The sequence below is a fragment of the Hemicordylus capensis genome, chromosome 4 (genome assembly GCF_027244095.1).
Source record: "Hemicordylus capensis ecotype Gifberg chromosome 4, rHemCap1.1.pri, whole genome shotgun sequence".
NCBI classification, from domain to species: Eukaryota; Metazoa; Chordata; class Lepidosauria; order Squamata; family Cordylidae; genus Hemicordylus; species Hemicordylus capensis.
The window spans coordinates 136,725,860-136,752,633 of NC_069660.1; the positions used below are offsets into that span (position 1 = coordinate 136,725,860).

Consider the following 26,774-nt stretch of genomic DNA (forward strand, 5'->3'; position numbering starts at 1 on the left):
TAGGGTATAACATTCTTATGTAAACAAATACAGCAAGAATCAACCAGTCAATCAACTAATAATAATAAGAAGAAGAAGACTTCAGCCCCTCCTTCTCAACTCTTTGTTTCCCTTTCTCTCTCTTCCTCCCTCACATTCTTCAGTCTGTAGACTGGATTGTTGCCAAGACCAGTGTTCTGGCCTGTGGAAGTCTTTTCAGGTCGGTATACTTCACCATATACACTGACATTATTTGACAAAGCACTAGTCCTCACTAGGTGGTAAACCTGTGCCCCAATTATACCACAGACTACAGATGGAATCTCACATGATTTAATGCTCCTTTATATTTTTTAAAAAATCTCCATGCATAAAAAACTAAAGCCCTTTTTAAATGTTCAAAAAAAGGGGACGTGGGAACACAGTATTTGGTACACTGCCCCAGCTTTTCGATCAGAGAAAAAGTATCTTCATGCTTACAGCATTTGTCTCTGCAGACAAACTGTACAAGTGTGTTCAGAGCGAGGGTGAGGCTTCTGAGTGTGTCAGTGCTGAGGCAAGACTTCAAGCATGCTCTCGGTACACTGTACTCAAGTACAGTGTCCCCTTTCTTTGAACATCTGAAGAGAGCTTAAGAGAGAAGGGTTTCACACTAGAATTCTCCTTGATATGCTGCTCTTGGATATGCAAGGCATTTCCCCACTCCTCAACAGCATTCCCCACTCCTCAACAGGAACCCACTATCTGTAATTTGAAGTACCCCAGAAACTGGTTTGCCAACCCATCTGCTCCTTGTGTGAACTACACCTTCGTTTGGAGTACAGGAGGACCTCGATATTCATGGGGGTTCCATTCCCAGACACAGAAACTGCGAATATCGTGTCATTGGGGCTATGGGATCTCAGGGGTTAGGTTCCTGGTCGTCGGGAAAATGATCAAAAATGATAGAAAATCAGTCAGATTTGGGAGGGAAGCTCCTTACCATGCTTCACTTGTCCCCTGAGTTGTGCTAATCACCTCACCAAATCACCTCCAAATTGGCTGAAAACTGCAGGGTTTTGTTTCCATTTTAAAAAAAACAGAACTCCAAAACACAAAATGGCAGCCAGAAATGACCTCCGTGGTCATTTCTGGCCACCCCTCACCCACAGATACACAAGACTGACATGTCCCCCCTCCCCTTTTTTGGCATATGTCGAGGTCGGGTATCTTTTACCTGACCATGGATATGCAAATCCATGGATAATGATATCAAGGTATTCCTGTATTCTGAAGCAGACGTTTCTGATAGGTGGAGTGACAGAGAAATTTAGGGATGTATCAACTAGAAAAGAAAGGGAAATGTGGCCAAACATTTTGTGGACAATACTGTCTTTAAGGTTAAGGAACCATTGTTACTTGTTCAACACAGATGTGCTAACTCCTATACCATAACACAAACACTCACCTTGAGCCTGCATTCGAGTTCGGATAAGGGCAAGAGGATAACTGGCTAACTGGCCACAAGTGCTGGACAAAGTACCACATCCCAGCAATACTAAGACACCAGGGTTGGCAGAATCCGTTGCATATTTTTCTAGCCATGTCTTCTTCAAAGCCTGCCAAGAAAACGTGATGAATTTTAACTGAGATCTATCTCAAGACTATAAATGACATTTGAAAGGAAACAAAAAGAGGTAGAATAATATGAGTTTTTTATACTGAATCATGTTGTTGTTAAGAATATGCATATACCTCTTTTCAACAAAGACATTCTCAAAGTGGTTTACATAGAAAAAGGAAACATTTGTGGCATACAAAGCATGTGTTGCAAGCAGCTTTGCTGATAGCAAACAGTCAGAGGCAACCTAAGAGATTTTGGTGCCTGAGCAGAAAATCCAAATGGCATTCCTCACAGGAATGAAACTATAAAACTAATATTGGATCATTTGTAGCCTACTTTCTTATGGGATCACCATGTCCATGGGATCATCGTGTCTCTTTGTGTGTTTATGTGCCACGCCCCCACTAATAACATTTACATTAACAATCTGATACCAACCAAATTCACAGTAAATGTTATGGGGTGTGAGAGGACCCTGACAAGGGTTTTTTGTTTGTTTGTTTTTTGCTGATTCATCATGTTGGCTTAAGATGGTGGCCACTCCCTTGTAACTCATATGTTGACAGCTAGATACAAACCACATGGGTGGGGGTCCTAGGTAACAGTCACCATGTTAAAAGAAGTAGAAAGCAGGCTCCTCTGTTCTATTCAGAACTGGTTTGCCTTTTTATGGTACCATCAAGCTGCCAACTGAGGTGGGACACTTTACCCTGCCTGATGGTAAATCCAACCCCGCAAACAGCACAACCAGACTGGGTGTGGCTGATGACACCCAGTCCTATCTATAATTTAAATCTTCCCTATCATTTTGCAAAATGAAGAAACAAAACAACATACAGGAGGCCCTTGTTATCTTCAGTCCCAGCAACCATGGTTTCACGTCTTCACTGTCTGGCCATGTGCACCCGGCCTCATTATCGGCGGATCTAAAAACACTCAAAATTTGTCTATCCAGTTGCTATGTGGCTGGAAATGACCTCCGAGGCCACCATTTTGTGGACAAGATCCATTTTATGGCTCTTTAAATAAAAAATAAATAAAAATCCCCACTTCCTTTTACAGAAATCAGCAGAATTTGGTGTTGGGGGGAATTGCTGAACAGCTGGAGAGCTTTGTATGTTGCTTTACTGCTCTTATTTTTGCCCTCCAGGAACCTAACCCCCCCGCCACCAATTCCCATTCACTCAAAGTTTCATCCACAGTTTCATTATCCGTGGTTGTAGACAAGAACGGAACCAACACTGGTAACAAGGGCCACCTGTATTATTGTTTCTTTAGATAAGTCTTTTCAGTTAAATGACATTCCAGGAATAAGTAGTATTACTTTATGGGAAACCTCTAAAGCCATAATTAGGGCAGCTTGTTTACTGAAGAAAAGAGATGAAAATGTATAAATATTTAATCACAAATTTAACATATTTAAAATAACACAAAGTGTTCAAGTTTAAAAGCAACTAGATAACAGATATATACTAAATAGTGCAATTGTTGTAAAAGTCACTGCGGGTTTTGAAAAGGAAGACACTGAGATGGTTAGTAAATGTGAAAAGCAGTTGGTAAATGGGTTAAATGCAATGTTGGGGGAAAGAAGCTGGGAGATTTTGGCTAAAGGCTGCCCACTATAAGTGAGTTTAAAGTATAGTTGCATTGTCGAGTCGATATCGACTCTTGGGTTTATAGAGGAAGAATTTCAAGCAGTGACTTTTGGCTTAGAACCCACACTCTTAGCTATACCAGTTCTCAAATGTTTTTAATGCATTGGTACAGCAGTCACTTTTTGTCTCACTTTTGTCACTTTAGACTTTTGTACCATTGCCTAAACTCTTAATTAGCCTTTATCACAAATTCTAGCAACTACATCACAGCCAGCATGGTGTAGTTCTAGAATTGTGTGGATTTTTATGGGACAAAGACACAGTAATTATGAAGCTTAATAGGTGACCTTGGACACAACCTTCCTTAAAGGCTTGTTAAGGCTGAAATGATGCACTGGGTTCCTAGGATGAAGGGCAGGATACAAATGTGATCCACAAATATACCCATGGCTGTGATGCAGATTAGAGTGGTACTATTAGAAGCTGAATTCTGTTTTTCTCCATGGCTACGTGTATGTGTCTGCACAAGAGTTTCACTTCCCAAAGTTCATCATATTATTTCTTTTGACCTCTGTTTCTGAAACAATAAAAAAAACTATCTGACAAAGGTAGATGAGTGTACACACCAGAAGGCATGATCCCTCTTTCAAATTGCCTTCAGCTCTTCAAAAACTAGCACCTGTTTCCAGCCTAAACTGGTTGCAAGTAAAACCCCATAGAACCATGGCTGTTGAACTAGCATAATGAATGAAATCATAAAGATGTTCATAAGGACAATGACATTATAGTACATGTTAATTATCATTTGTATAAAAGCAATAACACATCCTTATGTAAGTATGCAGAAGAAAGACTTAAATAGTACGTGAAACATATTCAGGGTTTTATAGAACAAGCAAGCATGACACCAGCTAATTAGAGTCAACACAGAAGAAGGCTGACAGGTAGCATATGCTGCAAAATTATTCCAGGATGAAATGAAACATACTTAAAAGTGTTAGGATTGATGCACTGCAATCCTGACAAGAAGCAGCTACACTGCAGACTATAGCTGTTGTAGGCCAGGTAACAACATAAACATTAGAAAGACAGCTGCATTAAAGCAAACACAACAGAGAATCCTATATTACCTTAAGAGTAACATATAAGCCTTCATAGATAACAGCTCAATTCATTTAGTAGTACTCTATCTTAAGCAGGTAGATTTTACACACACACACACACACACACACACACACACACACACACACGCCAAAAAGGTTTGTAGACAATGGGGCAAAAGGCTATGAAATGCAATTAATAGAGAGCCATGTATAGAAGGACAAAATGGATACAAACATACAAAATAAAATGGCAATAAGTTAGCACAGCAAGAAAGAGCAGCCTGGTATACACAAGTAACAGGATGATGCACAATCCTAGGAGAACCAAGTGGACCATTCCAGCTCAGGCTATAGTTGGCAGATACCACTGTTTAATACTCCTCTACATAAAAATCTCCTCGCACGCAAAAATCCCTAGCCTTGCCAACTCCCTACTGTGCTAGTTGTCATCTTGCAAGGACTTTTTTGCCAATTAAAAAAATGTGATCTCCCACCTGCTGTCTGAAGTCACATGAGTGGCATACTGGGTGAGCCAAGTCAGGCCCTGGTTAAAGCTCCATAGCCAACTCCTGAGGCCCACATGGAGGGGTACCAAGAAGAGGACACCTTGAGACTCTCACACCACTGCCTTCTCCCACTTACCTCCAATCCGCAAATAAAAGTATTCCAGTGGAGAAGATATTTCCACAGTGAAGAAATGCACACAATTGGGACTGCGAGGTAAGATGGGCCTTTCCCCACTCTGACCTTGGTCAACACCAGGGTTAAAATGTTGGGTAGCCCTACCCTGGAGCAGTTGGTCCCGTGGCTCCACACAAGCCTCTCCACCCAGGTTTTCCAATTCCTATGCTGTTTTGGCTGGTCGTGAGAACTACCTTTGGCTCTTTTGGTTGCAAAATTTGGAAATGCCAGAAAAACTCTACTCACCTCATAAACAGCAAGGTCTATGCCAGCATAAGGAATTATGCCCAAAATATTGGGAATATAACCTTTGTAAAAGGCCTTTACACCTTCTTTTCTTAAAATTTTCTTCGCACAGTCAAACATTCCAAAGTATTGTCCTGTTTTGCCCACAGCCAATCTGGTCTTTAAAACCTAAACGTTGAGAAAATATTTGAGTTAATCATGTTTCTATCCAAATGCTCCAAATCAAGAACACTGTGCTACTAAATCAAGAACAGTGTGCTATTTATCTCTGTTTTTTAGAGAAGTGCTAAAAATCCAGACCTTCCTGAGAATTAATCTCCATCACTAAATGTTAGTTCAAAGAGAAGGAGAACGATCTCTGAAAGATGCCAGACATGGACTTCTGGTGATGGTGGGAGGGTTTAGGGCAAGGGTGAATAATTCAATCCATGCCAAGGGCCATCTTATTACCAAAAATAGTCAATGCAGCCTGCATTTTCCCTATAGAGTGGGCCCAAGATTGCAAGTAGCCCCCAGTTTTAATGTAGAAAAATGCTGGAGCAAGCCCTCAAGTTTTCGCACTGCCCTGGATTGCTAAAGCCATCAACCAAGAAGTGCACCCTCTTGCAGAATCCCTATGGCAATTAGTAATGCCTGTGATCCTTGTAAGTACTCTGGAAGTTATTTCCCTCAGTTACTTCAAAGCCTACAGGCTGTATACAGAAGGAGTAAGGCCTGGCAGGCTCTGAAAACTGACCAGTACCCATGGGCAATATTTTGTGCAAGCATGTTCTAACTTTGTTTTGTGGTGGAGGGTGCTCTGTGCACCTGTCACTTTGACATTTGGTACACTAACAGTCTCAGTGAAAAGAGGGGACATCCTCTTTAGTATTATAGGCCTAAATGCTATTATGATTCTATCTTAATGGTATCAAATATGAGTTTTTTATTTTATTTATTTACTGTATGTATTTATTAACTGTTACTTTAGGGGTGTGTTTTTTTAACATTGTCACCCACCATCTCATGGAAATAAGAGCCAGCAATCAGCACAGAATTGCTGTCAATAAAAAATACAACCAATATCTCCCCAAAACAGGGCCATAAAAGTGTAACTAATTCTATCACAGTTCCATTGGCCTGTTTTTTGGGGGATATCCATTGTTTGACATTAATGGCTGGCATTTTTCTGAGGTTAGATTCAGCAATGCAGAAAGCAGTGGATCAAAGGCAGGTGTGTAGCTGTAGGCAACTCAGATTCTGAAAAGAGCTATGACCTACACACCCTTCAAGAGACCTGCCACATATGTTTCAGAACCCTGTGCCCAAATAATCAAATCTGTAGAGTTGTAACTGAAGGCAAGAACAGTGCAACTCTATTTAAAATGCACTGCATAGCTTCTTCCCTTCGCCACTTTTTTCCTGCTTGTCACAATGAAGAAAATTCAACTGAACTAGTTAATATGCTACAACTGAACTATTTAATATGCTATTACAGAAAGAGAAATGCCTGAAGGGTCCTTCACTGGGTACTCCATCACCCCTTCCCCTGCTTATCAGGACATATGATTAGAGTACCGCTGCCCCAGTTGCGAGGTCTCTTTCTCCCTCCATTCACAGTTATATAATGAGCTGCTTTATACTAAGACAGACAAATGGTCCAACTAGCTCAGAACTGTCTCCTTTCATTGGGAGGAGCTCTGCAGGGTTTAAAGCTTTCCTCCTTCGAGAAAAACTATGAAAATATCTTCAACCAGAGGGTTATGTCTCTAAATACCAGTTGCAGGAGAGCAATGGCAGGAGAGGAGGTACATCTTCATCTCCTGTTTGTGGGCTTCTCGGAAGGCATCTGACTGCCCAGTTGGGCAAACAGGACAATGAACTAGATGAGCCTTAGCCAGATCCAGTAGGGTTCTTCCTATATTTCCAGCCCCATTACCTGACATGCTTTAACTAGAAATGCCAAGAATCAAACCTTGGCCTTTCTGCTTGCAAACTTTACCAATGATCTTTATCTCCTCTGAAACATCAGACTTAAAACAGGGCTCATCTTAGCTATATATGTAGCCTTTACTAGGTAACATAATAATTCAAAGAGTTTGCAGAATAAATACATTTTAAAAGCACTGCACAGTACTGACCACACTTTCCACAAAGGGTTGTGTCTCAGAAAGACAATAGTGCATTTCCAATAGTGCAAGTCCTCCAATACTTACCTCCATGGGATAAATAGAAGTCTGTGCAGTTGCCCCAGCCAGGGAACCGGATATAAATCTTTCCATAGTTCCTATCTTTCCATCTTCATTAATAAACATCTTCTTATACTGCATATTAGATACAAAAACAGTATTATGCAGGCACAATAGTGTCTGTATACGTTAAAATGAGGAGTTAAAATAGTGTTCCACCCTGACTATTCTATCCTCTATAATAAAAGCCTTGGTGTCCGTCCGTGGACACCAAGGCGTGTGTTCGTGCCTCCCTGGCCTGTACTGGGCATGTGCAAAGCGCATGCCCAGAACAGTGCAAGGGAGACACTACCGGTGGCCATCTTGGGAGGCCAGAAGCGGCCGCCCCGAAAAGGTCGGGTGTGTGGCGGCGGGGGAAACTGGCCGAGGCGGCGGCAGAGCCGCCGCCTCAGCCAAAAAAGACGGAGCAGAGGCCGGCGGCGGCACGGAGGCTGGCGGCGGCCGGCGGCACAGAGCCGACTGCGAATGGCCCAGCCCGGCCGCGGAGGCCAGCAGCGGCGCCCCCAGAGTCCGCCCGGCCGCTGAATGAGGGGGGGAAAGGCGGCGGGGGAAGCCGGCCAAGGCTCCGCCGCGCCGGAGCCGGGAGGGAGAATTTGGGGCCTGAAGCCGGGCAGGGGGGAGAAGCGGCGGGGGAAGCTGGCCGAGGTGGCGGCAGAGCCGCCGCTGAGGCCTGGCGGCGATGGAGCCGGGCGTAAGGGTGAATATGGGCCCCTTCTCTTCCTAGCGCCCGTTATTCAATGGGCTAAAATTAACTTGTTACTCATAAAATCTAAACTACAAGCCGACCCCTGCACAGAGCATCTGTGCACTCTTTGGGGCCAGCTACCTCTCTCCTCACCGCCCCAGTCTCTGGCCGGGCCGAGTGCCGCGGCTCGGCCCGCCGCCGCCGCCTCGCCTCTGTGGCCGGGCCAGACCCGCCGCCTCTCTCCCCCCACCCCAGTCTCCGGAGGCATGCCGCCACAGTGGGCTCACCGCCGGGCTGAGAGCCGCCGCCGCCGCCGCCAGCGGGGCCGCCGAGAGCCGCCAGCGGGGCCACCGAGAGCCGTCGCCGCCACCAGTGGGGGCCGCCGAGAGCCGCCGCCGCCATCTGTCGGGCCTGCCAACCCCCACCCCAGTATTGGGGCCCGCTGCGCTGCCGCCTCCTCGCTCCTCGGCCTGTCCTCCCTGCCGCTGCCAGGCCGGCCCGCCAGCGGCCATGGCCGCCGCTGCCGCTATTCTCCTGGGTGCGCCTTACCCAATCAGGCGCCTCCGCAGCCCAGCCAATCAGCTGGGCTGCCGGGATGCACATTCGAAATGCACACCCAGGAGAATTAAATATATAGATGTATCTAATCTCCTTGAAATATTGTACACATTAACTAGGTGAAATGGACTACCGCCCGTCCAAATCTGGTGCAGATACATTGGGAAATGGCTGAGATACAGCAGTTTAAATATCAGCTTCTAAAAAGAAGCGCGGGTTGAGTGCTGGAGACCACTTTTTACCACAGATCATGTTCCTTTTTTCTTTTTTTGAATATTAATGCCTCTTTAATGTTATCGGGGTGGAGGGGAATGCAGGATGGGCTAGTACCTTTGTTTGTTTGACAAACATCCACCTAGTATTTTTTTTTAGTAATTAGTGTTTGAAGTCCCCATATCAAGAAGGTAAAATCAACCAAGGGTGCAGATCAGCAATTTTGTCCATTGAGGGTTCTGAGACCAGAGCTGGGAGGTACAAGTCCTAGACAGTGACTTCCTGGTTCTGAACACAGCTGCCTGATAAGGAAATTATGTGTGCCCTCTGGCATTTGTATAGTTAAACAACCATTTCCTATCCCTTCCTTGCCTTTTATGGGCATTGGTTTTCTCTCTGTTCCTTTTTCTCTTATAACTTTCTGCTGAATTGGTTTTAAACTGCAGGGCATAATTCAGTGTATGTTTAATACATCCTAAAATTCTGTTACATTATAGAGGTAAAATTTTAACACACATACTCAAGTACTGACATAATTTAGTGCCTTTGCAAAAAACCATGAAATTCAAATATCAAAATATTTTTGGTTTAAGATGAGAGTTAAGGTGCTTACAATTTTCATTCATGCTCTAAAAAGCATGTACATTGCAGGTTAAGGTGATCACCTTAATTTCTATGCCACTGAACAGTAAAAACTTCACACCAGTGACCTTTACTGGTTATGTGACAAGGGCCGCTGCCATGTCCCCATCCCCACCGCCAGCACACTGCCAGTGCCTTCTGCCACAGGCCTGTGCTTGGTCCAGCATCTGCCCCGCAGCGGTGTGTGCTGAAAGTGCTCACCAGCCACCTTCCTGTCTTCCTCATCTCCTACTGCCACTCAGAAGATATGGCAGAAGGTGCAGGGGAGCGTGCCCTGCCAGGGGAGAGGCAAGTCAGGGGGGCTACCAGCCAGGGGCATAGCTATAATTGAGCGAAAGGGTTCAAAGAACATGGGCCCCCAGCTCCTGAGGGCCCTCCAGTTCCATCCCTCCCTATTTTCTTCACTATCTCCCTCACTCTGGGGGGCCACCAGAGAGAGGGATGAACATGGGTCCCTCTAACTTAGCTACGCCCCTGCTACCAGCAGCCCATGCAATGAAGAACACTGCTTTACACAGCCTTGTATATTATGCTGCCTTTACAAATTAGGTTCCATGCACCTACATGTTGCCTTGGTCTTTCAGCTCAATGGTGGGCTGGGGATGGATGAGTCCCACCAGGATTTCCACAGGTGCACCTTCCCCAAGCATTTCCTAGAGATGCGTTTGATGAAATCCTGCCAAATGCATCTTTACAAAGCACAGTGCTTCCTCAAAATGCCACCCGCTATAGTAAATGTAGAGGCAGAAATTCAACAAGTCCACAATAACTTCCTACTGATACTGGATGGATTTCTGTCTGGTGCACTGTGACATTATCCACAGCATCCTACAAATGAGCTGCTAAGAGAGTATATTTATAAAATACCATCATTTGGGGTAGAAAGGCTGTGGCAGGTACGTTATTAAAAGTTGTTTATTGCCATTTGTGGTGTTTACGCTGATGTGTTGTTTATGCTAGAATTCAGGATCAAGCTGTTGTAAAATTTTAAGCGTTCAACACAACTGAAAAAGTAATGCATGATGTCCCACTCTAACTGCGGTGTTTACGCTGATGCGGCGTTTCTGCTGGGTTTCTGCAATATTTCAGCCTTTTCCCCCTTACTGTGGCTTTTATACCGATCTGGTCTTTCTGCCCAAAATTACAGTATTAGCCTAAATCTCTATGTGAGGCATTCTTTGATCCCCACAGATAGACTGAATGCTTTCTCTTGAGAATAGCAACATGCATCAGATCTGAACATCATGAACACACAAAGATACATTTTCAGTATCTGCCCATAGTTACAAACTCCCTTCGACACTTATTTTCTAGCTACCAAAGAGTGAAGGCAAATGCAGTGTGGCTAATCTGGAATTGCTCTTATCTAGTCTGGATAACACACAAATTTATCCTCCCAAATCAAGCTCTGAAAACACCAGCTCTACATGTTTACAGAGAAGCCAGCTATGGATAGCACTGATTGGCTGGATCTATTATGTTACTATACCACCTCCACCACCATTCCTGGAGCAATTTTGCAGCACTCCCCCCCCCCCACTTTTAACCCTTATTCTGAGTCATGGTTTTTTAACTCACAAGTAGGACTAACTACGACTGCATAGTCCAATTGGTTACACTGAATGGCCCCCAATTTTCCACAACTACAATAATTTAATATTTCACTTCCTGGGAGTGCAGTGGTGACATCTACACCCCAAGTATGGCGCCCTGTGTGACTGCACGACTCACTGGGAATGTGAGTTGTTAGCTAAGAAAAATGAACATTTCAAACTCTACACGAATGAGAATCCATGCTTCAGCGTCTTACTTCTCAGTATTTCAGCTGAAAGGACATGCTGTGACTGACCTAAAGGCAATCAGCACAGTCTGGGAGCTAGTCAAGTGCACTTTATTGGCCAGTCTCCCACAATCATCACATCTTTTGTCTGGTTTCTTGTCAGCTATCCTTGGGGCCACACTTCTTGTATATATACAAAACCTTCATCTTCTGTTTATCTAAGCCAAATACAGATGACAGTGGTTCCCTTTATGAATGTGCTTGCATGTCTGAGGGTATGTCTGGCTGCTCGTGTCTCACAGGGCCTACATAGGTCAACTCTTTGCTCATAAGAGTCTCTGCCAGCTGGATACAAGGAAAAATGTTATCCCACACTACAATTTTCTGAGGACACATTCAGATGAACACAGCCCTGCACATGCAACAGCATCAGGGCCAAAGCAGCCCATTTTGAGGGGCTGTGTCCCACTAGGAGAAACAGTAAAACACCAGAGACAGTAAAACAACCAGTGAATGGTTGATCCACTGATTCTAGGCTTACTTAAGCTGACGTTGTGTTTGCTGCTGTTCTGGAAACACTTTAAATATGTGTTTCAACTTGCTTTTGGCTTTGTTCTGGTGGCTAATATCCATACTTCTGCAAGGTCAGATGCTTCTGAATGGTTTACTTGATCCAAACACTAGGTCTGACACTGTGGGAGGGGCTGGTTTCATCCACCCTAACTCGGGAGGACAGAATTATGCAGTGCCTCAGTCTATTTCAGACACTATAATATTTCAAGGTCAACTAAGCTTGCAAATGGAAATGAAACTGAAGTTTCCAAAGAGAAACAGGATGTTCTCGTATCCCAAACGATTTAACATGGGAATGAGATAGAAACCATCCCACCATAGAAAGGCCATAAATTTCCAGGGTGGTTTTTCTCCCAATTGACTTAACATGGTAATGGGATAGGAACCACCCCACCATAGGGAGTCCATGCATTTTGAGATGATTTTCTATCCTGAGTCATATTTTTATTAATAACATAAATACTGTAACTGGTGAGGGGCCACACTTGTGGATATACTGTGTACCAAAGTGCAGTTAAGAGTGTGACAACAAGGGCACAGCTGAGAGTGCAGTGGTTTGCTTGTTTACACATATTTATGCAGCTGGGGGTAGAAATCCCCAGGGGATGAGGGTTAAATACAGTGGCCAATTTAAATGAATAGATATATACACCTTTTTTAAAGAGCACTTTTTTTAAAAAAGCAGCCTGCTTTAAGCAAGCAGGAAAGACGGATGCTATTAATTTGCTGGTATACATGCCTGTCATTTCAGCTGTGAAGCTGGGCACACACCTCAGTAGAGGGGCCTGATGAGAGTCCTTTCCCTCTAGCCTCAGCATAGTAAAAAAGCAACATTACTGCAGGAAATGAAGAAACAGGATGCTGGACTGGATGGGCCTTGGGCCTAATCCAGCAGGGCTGTTCTTATGTAATTTTCCTAGGAGATAAGGTGGCCCAGGACCAGTTCAGATGATTCAATGCTGGCCCACGTGATTAGGAAGGGGACATGCCTAGAGCGCACCTGCCATGAGGTCCTCCATGGACACATTCCTTTAGCACAGGAGGGTGGGGCTATTAATCCAAACGGCTTCTCTACATTTGCTCCAAATACCTGCACTCATTGCAACATACTCTAAGGACATCCAGATACTCTCCTGGCACATCTCTTTATTGCATTAATCCAAATGGCCATTCTGGATACGCTTTAAATACTTGTCTCAACTTGCTCTTGGAGCATCCCTATTTTAATCACGAGAGCAAAAGCTTCATCAAAAGCGACCACTGATAAACTTTGGACAATTCCAACAGTACAAATAATCACATCCATTTTCTCCCCTCTTCTGTATATAAGCAACCATAACTTTTTAAATAAAGAAAATCATTCAGATGTCACATGTAAACCAGTGGTCAATTGGAAAATTGCTGGATCTGGGGCAAGACGCCCAGGATGCAGATCCTCACTGGGATGGCCCTTAGCAAGTCATTTTTCCCCCATTCTCACCAACTTCACAAGGCTGTTGTGAGGATAAAATGGGCTTGTCCTGTGTATGTCACCCTGAGCTCCTTGGAGAAAGAGTAAGCTGTATATATGACTTAATAAATACATGCTGTAGTTTTCAGAACTTTTCAAGTTGGAGATGACATTGGTTTAAAAGAACCAAAGACAGCCACAGTGCTATGTTCCATCTCAAGAGAACACTTTCTCCTAGAAGAGGATTAGGCCTTTACATAACCTATGAAAGCTGATTGGGATGTAAATATAACTCTGAAATCCATAGTGAGACCATCTTATTACAGCTCAGTGAATTTTGACCTCGGAAGAATACTGTATATGAACTGCAGAAGGGGCTTATCGAGCATGCTCTGTTTTGAGTGGGTTGCCGAGTAAAATCCAAACTGAAGCAGAGCCCAGGTCACTCACTGAAGTCCAGCATACAGTTAATTAAACATGTTTAAGATGCGCTGAAGTCAAATTTAAATGGTTCACATTTTGCTTTCTTTTTTTTAAAGTGATGTAATCAATCTCAATAGAGCAAAATAACTTTACACATTTTATAGACTCTCATTTGTGTTCAGATGAGTTGGCTTCACTTAGTGTTAATCACTGTGATTTAATATATTACCCGTTCATATGCCCAGAACTTAATAGCTGTTTCAGGTGCAATTTTAACAACATTGACACCGTTTCCCCTCCAAAGCGAGCGAACGCCTCCTTCTTTCACCATCTGCTGCAAGCCACCTGCTATGTTCATTTTTGACTTTGAGCCATGGACCTATATATAGTACAGAAATAGAAAATAAATCTAATTACATGAAATATATAGAATGCATCATGAACAATAAAGCTTTACTACATTTAAAAGACAGAGATAAAGTGAGCAAACCCTTTAGGAAATAAAAAACAAATCATTCAAAAGTCTGCAATGAAGGTTTTCCCAACTTGCATCTTAATGTACAACTAAGGCTCAAATTATGCATTAAACAAAAATTTGCCGTTCTCTCCTTTGCATTTTATTTTTATTAAAACCCAAAGGAGCCTGGGAGGGCTGCATGAGAAGCCATTTAACCCTTTCCTCTCCTGGCCTTGTTCCATTTAAAACTGTCCTCCCTAAGCACCTACTGGGCAGAAGATATGGGAAAGAACTTCCAAAATTTTCCTTGAAAAGAGCAAGAAAGCCTCTCTCTCCCCACCTATCTTCCATTCAGCTACAGCTTGTTCCAGGCCAGGGGGAAGGAAAATGGCATGGTACTCCATGTGACATGCTTTACTCTATTTTAACTTTTGTAAACCACCTTGAACTGTTGTATACTGAAAGGCAGTATAAAAATTGAATAAATAAAACTAGCTGGGCCAGGCACAGAGCATCTGCTCCTCCGGCTGGCCCACCCACCACCGCAGTTCCCACCACCACACCAGCATGCCTGGCTTTCTGGCTGGCCAACTGGTCACAAACACACACACACCACCGTCTGCTTCTTGGGCCCCCAACCGTGCTTTCTGGCAGGTGGGCCGGCCAGCCCACCACCTGCTCCCACCCCTCTCCTCCTGGAGGCTGGCCCAGGCCGGCCTGCCACCTCCTCCCACCTCCTCCTCCTGGGGGTCAGCTGGGCCAGGCCGGCCTGCTGCCGCCTCTTCCAGACGACCGGCGGCCGGGCCAGAGCCAGGCTGGCCCACAACTTCCTCCCATCCCCTCCTTCCAGCGGGCAGCCGGGCCAGGCCACCCTGCTGCCGCCGCCTCCGGCCAACCAGCAGCCAGGCCAGGGCCAGGCTGGCCTGCCGCCACCTCCTCCGGCCGACTGGCGGCCGGGCCATGGCCAGGCCAGCCCGCTGCCATTGTCTCTTGTCCCCTTTGCTATCCCTCAGGGAGCTGCTCTTGCGAGAGCTGCAACACATGGGATTAGCAATGGGTATGTTTAGGAGAATTAAATATATAGATATATAGATAAGGAAAAAAGGAATAAAGTGCCAGGTGCACACGTGGTATTTATTTCGCATATTTGTATACCACCTGATATGTGTATCTCTAGGTGGTGTACACAATCTAAAACAACAAATATAAAACAATAAAAACAATTATAAAACATTTCAAAACCAATTAAACAATTTAAAATAAATTTCAGTTAAAAGCCTGAGAGAACAGGTGAGGGGCTCCCTAAAAGCAATCAGAGAGGCAGATGCTCTTTTTTTGACAGGGAGCATATTCCAAAGCCCCAGGGTAGCCACTGAGAAGGCCCGCTCCCAAGTTGCCACCAAACGAGCTGGTGGCAACCATAACCAGACCTTCCCAGAAGATGTCTGACTAAAGGATCTTTTGTGCCAACTGTACAAGATCCGTGTGTCAGACTCTTACCTGTCCATAATGAAGATGTATGTATCCAGTGAAGTCTTCTTCCTTCCCTTGGCAGAATAGAAAAAAGCCACCACCTGAGATGCCCCACCTCTAGATCTTCCTTCCAATCCCTCCTCTAGCCTCATCTTTCCTGTGAAGCTTTTGGTCTATCCCAGTAGGGCCAAACTAGAGGTCTAAACACGGAACTCCCCAATCATGGAGAAATAGTGGTGGTTTGGGGTGTGTGTGTGTGGGGGGGGTTAACAGTAAAAGGTCACATGGTGAGACAGTGAGAACTTCCACTGTGCAGCTTATCTCCCCACAAATTATCTCAGCTAAGTTCTGACACCAGAAGTTACCTCAGCTGGATGGAGAGAGAAGCAGGGAATTAAGCAACAAGCAAAGGGAGAATTCAACGGACCTTACTCACACGTCCCTTTTACTGTTAGAACTGGATCCCCACCTCCTCTTTCTATACAACAGGTGCTGTTTCTTATTTAAAACAGAGAGAACTGCATGGTCATGTTCAAACAAACAAAGGGCAAAGACATGCAACTGCATTAGCCCCTCAATAACCATTAGTCCCTTTGTTTTCCTCTCCATCATTCAAATTTAGACTGTAAGCTCATCAGCGCAGAGACACATCTATCTTGCTTATGTTACTTTTTATTACAAAGTAATACTTTTAAAAGTTTGTAAAGTGTTATGTCTATTGGTGGTGCTGCAGGGCTAGAGAGAGAGCGAGAGAGAGAGAGCGCGCGCGCGCGCGAGAGAGAGAGAGAGAGAGAGAGAGAGAGAGAGAGAGAGCGCTACACCTATACTAACAATATTACCAAGATATATTACTTATCAAATACTTTTGGTATTTCTATCTTCTTTGCTACTTATTCAGAAGGAAGCACAGAAGTATATTCATTCATAAATATCTGTGCTCTGTCATTTCACACTGATTCCTTAAAAGGACTGAGCAGATGGGGAGAATTAAAATAAAAAGCATACTTTCAAGATCCCCTAACCCTGGAAAATAAATATCACAGTATGGTAAAAAAAATACACACTGCAGATATTATATTACCCACATATGTTATTTTTCAAGAGTTGACTTCATTCTATGATGCCAAGTCATATTTTTTATTTCTCATTATTTGTAATGGGGCAAACACACTGATTAAACAGTTTTTACTGAAGCAAGCAAGAAACCAATTCATGGCTCATTAAAAATACAACATTTACATGCTGAGTGAAAACCAGTAAGATGCATCAAACATACCAATATTAAAGTGTAGGAAAAAATATTCTAGATAACAAAGTCCAAGCCCCAGACTACTTAGTCCTGTCGTGCAGGCAGTCATATTTTAGACATCTCGCATTCTGCTAGCTTTTTATGTCACATTTTCATAATTATTAGTACACCAGACTCTCTAAACAGAGGTTCTTATAAATAAGCTCTATGATATGGAGCTTCTCTTAAACGTGCCATAGTTCAATTCTATCTCTTAGAATAGACAAAAGGGAAATACCCCTAGGTCAGAAATCATCCAAGATTTACACCAACTGGTGTGCAAATGTTGGTGCCCAGAGGACTTTGAACTTCTGCTTCAGATAACAGTGCCCCCACCACCACTGACCCGCCCCCATCCTGCATCCATGCTACATGGAAAACTCCTTTTGAAACTGAGGAGACTTCCCAAAACAATTCATGAAATGACATGGTGGTGGCCTACTCTTCAAAAACATAAAGTGCCACTGGATGTGCCCAAACTCTTGGGCAAGTCCAAAGTTGCCATTTGGATGCTGGGTACTAGGCTTTCAAAATACTTTGGGACATAACCCACCTGCATCATGACTTTAAGTCGGTCCAGTGGTGCTGTGCCTGTTCGAGATACAGCGCCAGCAACTGCTCCTGATAAGAGTTGCCTCCACCATTGGCCGGACTTTCTCTCCTCTTCTGTGAATTCATCTGGGACAGCTAAACTATCTCCTATGTCCAATACCTGGTAAGAAGCAAAGCAAAAGAGAGAAACACATGTGCCACTGAACAACTTAAAATTCTAGCAGATAGCCCCATAAGGAGGAATTCATAAGGAGGAAACTCTATAAAGCTTGAAGAAAAGATAAAAAGGGTATGGAATCTGAAATAATGCTATCTAAAACCCACCATTTCAAAAATTGCACCATCATCATTAAATATAATAATAAATTTCTGCCTTGAATATGGCTGCAATAAAGACATTGCATCAGGATACACAAAGCTTTCCAGACCAAGCTGAAATCCAACTGATTACAAAGCACGGTTAAACTTTCTTCTAGGCAGCTCTTAGGGATTACCAAGATTACCCTCTTGACAACTTCCTAAAGAGATTATCAGTCCAAGTAATTCATCCAAGTATTTTTACCTTCACTGAATTTTTTTTTTAAAGGCAAAATACATGGCACCAGGTATAAACAATGTGGGCAGTCTGGCAAATCTATCATGAGCTATTCCTTCCCCCTGACGCTTTTCAATTAAGTTGAACGATCCAAATATTGTTTATTAGTTTTTTTACACATATAGGATATCCAGAAAATGTTAGTTATTACTAAACTTCATTCCATTGCTATTAATGGGACTTAGTCATGGGAACTGGACTACAAATGCTTGCAGAATTTACCTAAGTTGAATCTGAAACATGATCACAAATTAGTAGTATTGCTACAGAATTCTCATAGGGTGGTGGGAGAATCATTTTCTTCTGAGTGATCTAAGGCAACTTGTACTGTTGGTTGTACTACATTGTTGGTTTTCAATGTCACCTATAAAGTTTTGGTTTTAACAGGCTTAAATATAGCCTTTCCTTTTCATCATTCATTAACCAGAATGCATTTGAGAACCGTTATCTCTATAATAATCTATATATTCAATAGGTCCCAAAAGATGTTTTCAATACGTGGAATAGTAATTACTGCTAATGTAAGCTTTTAAATGCATCTCAGTAAGTGTCTTATTCTATCAATTTTACTTATATTTTCCATTTTAGATTTTTTTCCTGCATCAGATTATTTTCATATTTTAAATGCCTTGTCAATTTAAGATTCATCTGGTTTCCAAGGCCATTATTCTAACTCTCTTGGTTGGGGGTGGGGGATCAGTGATATTCATACTGGGATTAAATTCAGCTTGAACCTGCTATACCTTTACAATGAATTAAACTCCAAAAATCAGGAAAATAAAATAGTGTACCCAGAATGGAGACATAACATTTGCAGTCTCAAAAGTTTATTATGACTAAAATGGACTTTAAAGCATCTAACTTACCTAAACATTTGAGTATTTCCATAGCAGTATTGGATTACTCCATTTTTGCATGGATTCTGCTCTTCCTTGAGGTCCCAATGCTCCCTGAAAATATGTCACGTAAGGTTCCCCAGCTCTCAGGGGCCTGTTTTCAGGGTTAATCAGGGCTGCAGAGGAATTATCCTCCCTTAAGCATGTAAAATATACTTCCACTCATATGAACATAGGAAGCTGCCATATACTGAGTCAGGCCAGTGGTCCATCTAGCTTAGTATTGTCTACCCAGGCTGGCAGTGGCTTCTCCAAGGTTGCAGGCAGAGTCTCTCTCAGCCCTATCTTGGAGATGCCAGGGAAGGAACTTGGAACCTTCTACAATTCCCAGAGCAGCTCCACCCCTAAGGCAGGGGTGGGAAACCTTGGCCCTCCAGCTGTTTTTGAACTACAACTCCCATCATCCCCAGCCACAATTATTGTGCCTGCGGATGGTGGGAGTTGTAGTTCAAAAACAGCTGGAGGGCCAAGGTTCCCCACCCCTGCCCTAAGGGGAATATCTTACAGTGCTCACATGTAGTCCCCCATTCAAATGCAACCAGGACAGACCCTGCTTAGCTAAAGGCAAAAGTCATGCTTGCTACCACAAGACCAGCTCTCCTTATCTGACACTGGCCAGTATGTTCACAAGTGACTGAATGTAAATTATTCAAGTTTACAGTCCTGGTAAAACCTGAACCAAAAACTTTCTAGTTCAGAATTCATTACCTGAAGCACTACGCAAGCTGTAACCTTGTTCTTTCCCTCTCTTTTTGATCTGCTCACCTCTGAATAGGTGACCGAATCTTTGGGAAAGCCTGTTCATCACATAGATGGAGATGGAGCACGTACACCATGATATCAAAACATAGAGCCAAACTAGCCTGCTGAAAAATCATGTGGGTAGGTGTGTTTTTAAAAAGCTAATACAGTCTGATCCACAGCATTTTCACTGCAGTTAAAATAGATTGCAGGTTGAAAACAAGCTGATCATATCCCCCAAAGTAGCAATATTTTGAAAAATGAAAGAACTATTACCGTAGGCAACTTCCTTACTATCACCAACATCCTGGCTGTTCAAAAGGGACACCACCTATGTTGCTATGGCAACTGGAGTTCAGCTGATAACCAAGTTCTCACAGCAGGCCAACTGCAGCTTCTAAAGATAATAGAATACTCCTGATCTAGACCAGCCAATTCACAGGTGACGGACAGCAGAGCTGTTAAGTTGGGAAAGTGGGCTCACTTTGGTTCAGAAACACAGCATTTGGATCAAATGTTATGTTTGTCATGCTGGTGAGCATAAGATATAGAAGCAGTTTTAAATTTGGGCTTATTTGGCAATGTTGGCCATTTTCAAAATGGGCCTGCTTGAGCGCATTTGAGTAAGACACTGTAAAATTGTGGATTAAATAAAATGGTAAGCTGTGGCTTGCATTGTACACTAGCTACAAACGAAGATCTGCACATGATATGTGAAAGACAGCCACTAAGAGAACCATTTATTAAAACCTGCACAAATTAACTGTGGAAAGTACATTTCTACCAGGATAGTATGCATTACATTTTTACATAAAATATTCAATTAACTATAATAAAATATTTGTAAAGTTAGCAAAACTAACAACATATAACTTCATAATCAAAACTGACTGTCTGCGCTTCCAAAGATTAATTTGCACTGGTTTTGAAAACCAGTTCTAAGAGATTCATGCATAATGAGGAAGATGGTTATTTTTCAGACAGTAACCGTTATAGCAATTTGGCTCAAATGTAATATTTTGTCTGCTGATAACATATCGATGTACCAGTCCTAATCCTGGACTGGTAATAGCATATGTTTATATGTTATTAACATATATTTTATACTGGCTTTGGTAATAGTGATGTGCACGGACTGTTCCGGAGGCCATTCTAAAGGCCTCTGGACCGGACCGGTCCGGATATGGGTGGTTCAGCGCCGGGGGGGTGTCCTTTAAGGGCGGGGGGGTGTACTTACCCCTCCCACCACTTTTCCCCTGCCAGCGTGCGTATTTTAGTAAGCATTTGGGGCAGCAGGGTACCTCCCTGACGACCGGGGGAAGCCGCCCGCCGCCCCAAATGCTTACTAAAATATGCACACCGGCAGGGGAAAAGCAGCAGGAAGGGTAAGTAACCTTCCCCCCGCCCTTAAAGGAACCCCCACCCCAGTCCCGGACCGCAGCTCCGCGGTTCCGTGCACATCCCTATTTGGTAATAACATATATTACATACAAAACATAGGATACATACTTTTCTGAAGTGCACTGTTTTCAAACATTTGATTGTTTGTTTACAAATTTCAATTTTGCAATTAAATGAGTGATTTTAACAAACAGGAAACATCATTCTCAAATTAACACGGCATCTGCCAAAAATAAAATCAAGCTCACTGATTGTACAGCAGATCAATAATGCAGTGATAACATCACCCAATTCTATTCCAGGCACTGAATCAATTTTAGTATCATGTTCAAACTTATGGCATAAATCAAACAGAGATCAATCAATAGTTTCCATCCCACATAATATAACAACAAAGAACTGTTAGGCCTACCAACATGTTCAGCAAGCCCTGCCAAAACTAGAAAATCTGTAATCTGCATTGTAGACAAACACATCAACCCTCAATGTCTTTTCTGTGAGGGAAGTGCGTTGGGGGTGGGGGGAGTATACTTAAAGACATCAACAAAGTCTTCAGCTGTTCTGTGAGAAAAGCTGTGACAGAATTTTGTGGGAACTTTGGTAAAATCATCATAATAGAGGAAAACCTCTCTATTCACGGGGGTTATGTTCCCCAGCATTGGTGCAGATAAGGAATCTGTGAATACTGGGTCATTACAGTCAATGTATTCACAGGGGTTAGGTTCCTGGAAGCTGGGAAACCACGGTAAAAACGAGCCAAAGGGGGGGGGGCAAAATAAAGCACCCTATTACTTTTGCTCAAGGTGTATTTTAGCCTTTTAATCCAGAATTATAAAGCTTCCTCTGAGGTGGTATATAGGTTAACAAACAGAGCACACTACTATTTTCCTCCAGCATACATGAAGATGATTAGGAAAGAGTCTGCTTGAAGCATATTGGGCCTTAATGAAGTATACTGTTTCTTGTGCACCTCATCTCTCTTTTGCTCCCTGAAATAAGAATGCAAACCATACTCACTGTGGAATGTTTCCAGTAACGAACTATTCCTTGAATGTCCGTAGCAGGATTAAACAGAAAATGGTCCCGCCATTCATTCCAGTCTACTGACATTGTCCCATCAGCATCGATGCTAAAAATTTAAAATACAACAATTAGTGCTTCAGTCAATATTTGGCTGGCCTCATTACTATTTAGAAGCATTACATTCAACTAATGCTTGCGTTTGGAGCGCCATATTCCCCCGCCCCCCACATTTAAGTCTCATTACGTACATTTGTTCTGCTGACTGATATTATATACCAGTTTTTTTAAAATACTAAGGCATTTCATGCATTATCTTGTTTTGCTTCACAACAGTCTTGAGGAGTAGATCATTATATTCCACCTTCTTTTTTCAGATGAGAAAATGGAACAAAGCGATTTAAAATTTTCACTGATGGTTCGATGTCCTAGCTTGTTCACAACTGCATTTAGAACAAACAGCAATTTGCCATTTTTTGACACATAGACAAGTTGCAGTACATTTTAAATTAGAGAAGGAAACAGCAATTTCCTCCCTCACATGTAAAGGGGAGGGGATACAAGCCTTAGGCTCATGCAAGCAACACTAAACCTCAAAAAGGCATCTTTTTTGAGGCAACTGACAGAGATCTGGTTGGCAGATCTCAGGCAGCTGATAAGAGATCTGCTTGGCGGGGACTCAAGACATGGCCTTTTCGGTTGAGGCCTCTTGACTTCATAATGCCCTTCCAAAAGAGCTTCGCCATGTTCCCTCCCTCAGCGTTTTTAAAAAAAAGACACATCTTTTTAATGTTTTATTCAATATCTGGTAGTTTTTTTTAGTTTTTAGATTTTACTTATAACTTTTAATTTGAAACTTTAAAAAAAAAATTTAACTTCTCTGCGTGGTTTTAGCCTGGCCTTTTAACCTGTATCAATTTTATTAAATTTTTAAAGTATGACTGAACCAGACGACAGTCTTGATGACATTTCATTAATTGTCACCCTTTGGTCTCCACTTCATCCCCACCCCCCCACAAAATCTAGAAGCCAAAGAAGTAGAATCTCTTGCACTGAGTCTTTATGGAACCCTTATACTGTCCCTCTATCTGGCAATTGTGTAGTCCCTAGTCCTTCACTAGCCCAGGAAAGACATAATACTTAATCATGGTTAGTACTAACCATTGTTTGTTATTTTAACTCTAGTTAAGGTCACAGACAGAAAGGCTATTCTCACGATCGCCCAAAAGCAGGCTAAGGGAGCCTAGCCTGCTTTGAGGTGATTGTGTGCTGCAACGAGATCCGCGCAGCTCCTGGCAGCAAACCTCACTAAATGCCCCTCCCCTTAGATGAGGTTAACAGAGTGAGCACTCTGTTAACCTCATCTTTTTGTTTGTGTGTTGCCGTGGCGCATGGCGACACATGAGTAGACCCCCGGCCGGGAGGCTGCAAGCAGCCTCTCAGGCTTGGGAGTCTTTCCAGTATGAGAGAGGCATCCTGCACTTGTGTGGGGTATCCTGGAACTTCCAGGGGCCACGTGGCCCCCAATATCCAAAGCCCCTGCCAGCCCCCAATCTGGCCACCCAGGGCTGCCTTCTGATCGTCTGTGGGGAGAGCAGGCTAAGCTCGCTGTCCCTGTAAACCCCCTTACAGCTCTTCACATTGATCGTGTGAAGAGCCTCAGAGTATGAAACCATGGTTTGGGCTGCTGACCTAAGCCATGTCCCCAAAGAGTATGAAGATACTCTTTCCACTACTAACTAAGCAAAGAGGAACCTTTTAAAAGTGGTGATGCTCTTTATTGAGCAGGGGAAGACCAACTAGCCCTATCCATGCCCACCACATCATCCCTCCAGTGGCTGTTGCTGGTGTTTATCTTATGTTTCTTTTTCAGATTGTGAGCCCTCTGGTATGTGTACCAGACTATGGGAAACACCTATATCCGGCAGCAGCGATATAGGAAGATACTGAAAGGCATCATCTCATACTGTGTGGGAGATAACAATGGTAAACCCCTCCTGTATTCTACCAAAGACAACCAGAGAACACCAACTCCTAGTGAACACCTGCCAACTTGCAAAGAGGCACCTTTTAAAAGTGGTGACTCTCTTTATTTAGCAGGGGGAGAGTAACTGGCCCTATCTACCGCCAGCACAGTACCTCCAGTGACTGTTGCTGGTGTCTATCTTGTTTCTTTTAGATTGTGAGCGCTTTGGGGACAGGGTTCCATCTTATTTATTTATTATTTCTCTGTGTAAACTGCCCTGAGCCATTTTGGGAAGGGTGGTATAGAAATTGAATGAATGAATGAATGAATATGTCGTTAATTAATACTGCCACTTTATAGTGTAATGCCCCCTCCCCAAATAATACCTCTTGTACTCCAGTATCAAAAGTGTGGGGGGCCTAGACATCCTGCACTGTTATAGTCATTTTAAAAAATACATCCACAAAACAACAGGCAGGCACCCTCCTTGCAACTGCAGGACAGCCCAGTTAATATTACCTCTCAATAGCCTACTCTCTGTTTTGCCCAGTCAGGGCTAAGGGATGGAATTGTGCCTTCTAGGCAATGATTATGCTTTTGGTATTCCCTCAGGCTGTAGCACAAGCTGCATCAGGAAATCTTAGAGCATTTTTACTCCCTCTCTCAATGTGATGTCACTTCCCATATTCTTGCTTGATGCCAGTTTACTCCAAGGCCCAGAGAGCTGTGGATGCATCAAACATGTTGCCTTGATATTTTCAAGACACACTTTAGTCTCTCTCATAACACTCAGTTTGAGAATCATGACCTTAATCAGAAATAATAATAGGTAATAGCTACTGACCTTTGTAAAATCTTCTCTGCCTGTTTTGCCGAGATATCTATACCCAGTATCTTGAGGGACTGAACAATCTCCGATGCGTCAATTTTTCCTTTATAAAGAGGAGGGGGGAGAGAATTGAACACATTTAAAGGTTCTGTACTCTATTTAGTACATTTATCTACCGCCCCATGCAAAAAGGTACCTGGGTGGTTCACAATATAAAACCATTAAAACCTTTAACATAATTAAAACAATTTAAAATACAATAAAAACTCTAAAGCCAAAGCTTTAAAACTATAAACTAAAAGCCTAACTAAACAGGTATGTTTTTAGGTCCTTCTTAGAAATGTTCAGAGAAGGGAAAACTCTAATTTTGTTAAGAAGTGCATTCCAGAGTCCCGGGGCAACTCTAGAAAAGGTCCAGTTTTGAGTTGCCACCGAGCCGGTGGCAACTGTACCTCCCCAGATGATCTTAACAGGTGAAGAAGAAGGTTTTCTTTTAAAAACCTCGGACCTCAGCCAAGTGAACTCCATGTCAGTTCACTCAGTTCTTACAGACTTCTAGATGGTTGCATTTATTTATGCCTTTCCTACATATTACATACTAAAGTGGCCAATAACATAAATCAAAACAAAATAACAACTCATAAAACCACGCTAAAATATATAAATCAAGACAGGAGCGCCACAATTTTCATAAAAGAGATCGTTTTCTGCAATATGTTGGAATCACAATACTACTGGCAGTTATAAACCGAGTCTCAATACAACTCATATTGAAACCAGTGAAGATTCTCATAAGTAAATATTAATGGTGACTAAATTCAAATTCTGTATCAGAAAATTGTTCAATTTCAAAATAAAGGAAAGAAATACAAATGAATTCTACATTTGAGAACCCAATCCTAACACAAATTTATTTATTTAGTTAGTTTATTTAACACATTTTTATACCATCCTAAGCGCAAGTTTCTGCCCACAAAGAAATGGGCTTCAGGAGACAATCTGTTATCCACATTCTCATGAGAAATAGGCTCATTCAAATGATTGTGAGTGCCAGCAGGGATGATCAGCTAGCCTCCCACTGGGTAGGAGGGCTTTTCCTCCTACCTCATTCAGCAGCTGGGTACAGCTGCTGGGTAGAACAGAGCCCTCCTACCCAGTCAGAGGCTAGATGATGTTCACAACGGGCACCTCCTACTAGGGATGTGTGAGCCGGCTTGCTTCGAGCCGGGCTCAACATCAAGCTAGCCCCAACATCGAGCCAGCCCAGTTCGGGTGGTCTGAATTAAAACTGGACCAGCCCCCAATTCAAAGAACCAGCTCATGGGCCAACTTGGGTATACTTGTTGTAGTGATGGGAAGGCTTTGAGGGAGGACTAGGCCTCACTTAGAGCAACTGCTGAGAGGGTGGCCTTTCCTAAAAAGCGGGGGAAAGCCTGGGAAGTTCAAATCAAAGGGACCAGTCCAGAGGACGGAGAGCGGTTTTCTGGCTCAGGCACCAGCAGAAGCTTTGGTCTGTTAGGTAGTCTATCCCAGGAGGGACCTGAGGAAGTAATGGGCTGAGCTTCTGCAGCTACCAGTTGCAAGGGAATAACAGCAGGAGAGAGGGCATACCCTCAGCTCCTGCTGTAGCCTTCCAGTGGCATCTGGTGGACAACTGTGTGAAACAGGATGCTGGACCAGATGAGCCTTGAACCTGATCCAGCAGGGATCTTATGTTCTTATGGCATGAGAAGGCTGCAGCCTGTAAGTAATAAGTTAGGACAGTTAAATTGTTAACTTATAATTAACTTACAGTTA

The 26,774-nt window shown here is 43.1% G+C and overlaps 2 protein-coding genes across 4 annotated transcripts in view; one reads left to right on the forward strand and one right to left on the reverse strand.

Moving 5' to 3' along the window:
* Positions 1-26,774, forward strand: part of EEIG2 (EEIG family member 2) — a 157,012-nt gene that overhangs the window by 27,518 nt on the left and 102,720 nt on the right. The gene's annotated exons all lie outside the window — the stretch shown is intronic.
* Positions 1-26,774, reverse strand: part of SLC25A24 (solute carrier family 25 member 24) — a 60,727-nt gene that overhangs the window by 3,676 nt on the left and 30,277 nt on the right. For all 3 annotated transcript variants that reach the window (XM_053243514.1, XM_053243516.1, XM_053243515.1), the window contains 7 exons: positions 24,993-25,080; positions 22,180-22,291; positions 17,531-17,689; positions 13,989-14,138; positions 7,403-7,510; positions 5,208-5,375; positions 1,427-1,577 (listed from right to left, as the gene is read on the reverse strand). In XM_053243514.1, coding sequence (XP_053099489.1) covers positions 1,427-1,577; positions 5,208-5,375; positions 7,403-7,510; positions 13,989-14,138; positions 17,531-17,689; positions 22,180-22,291; positions 24,993-25,080 — 936 coding nt within the window. The remainder of the gene's footprint in view (positions 1-1,426; positions 1,578-5,207; positions 5,376-7,402; positions 7,511-13,988; positions 14,139-17,530; positions 17,690-22,179; positions 22,292-24,992; positions 25,081-26,774) is intronic.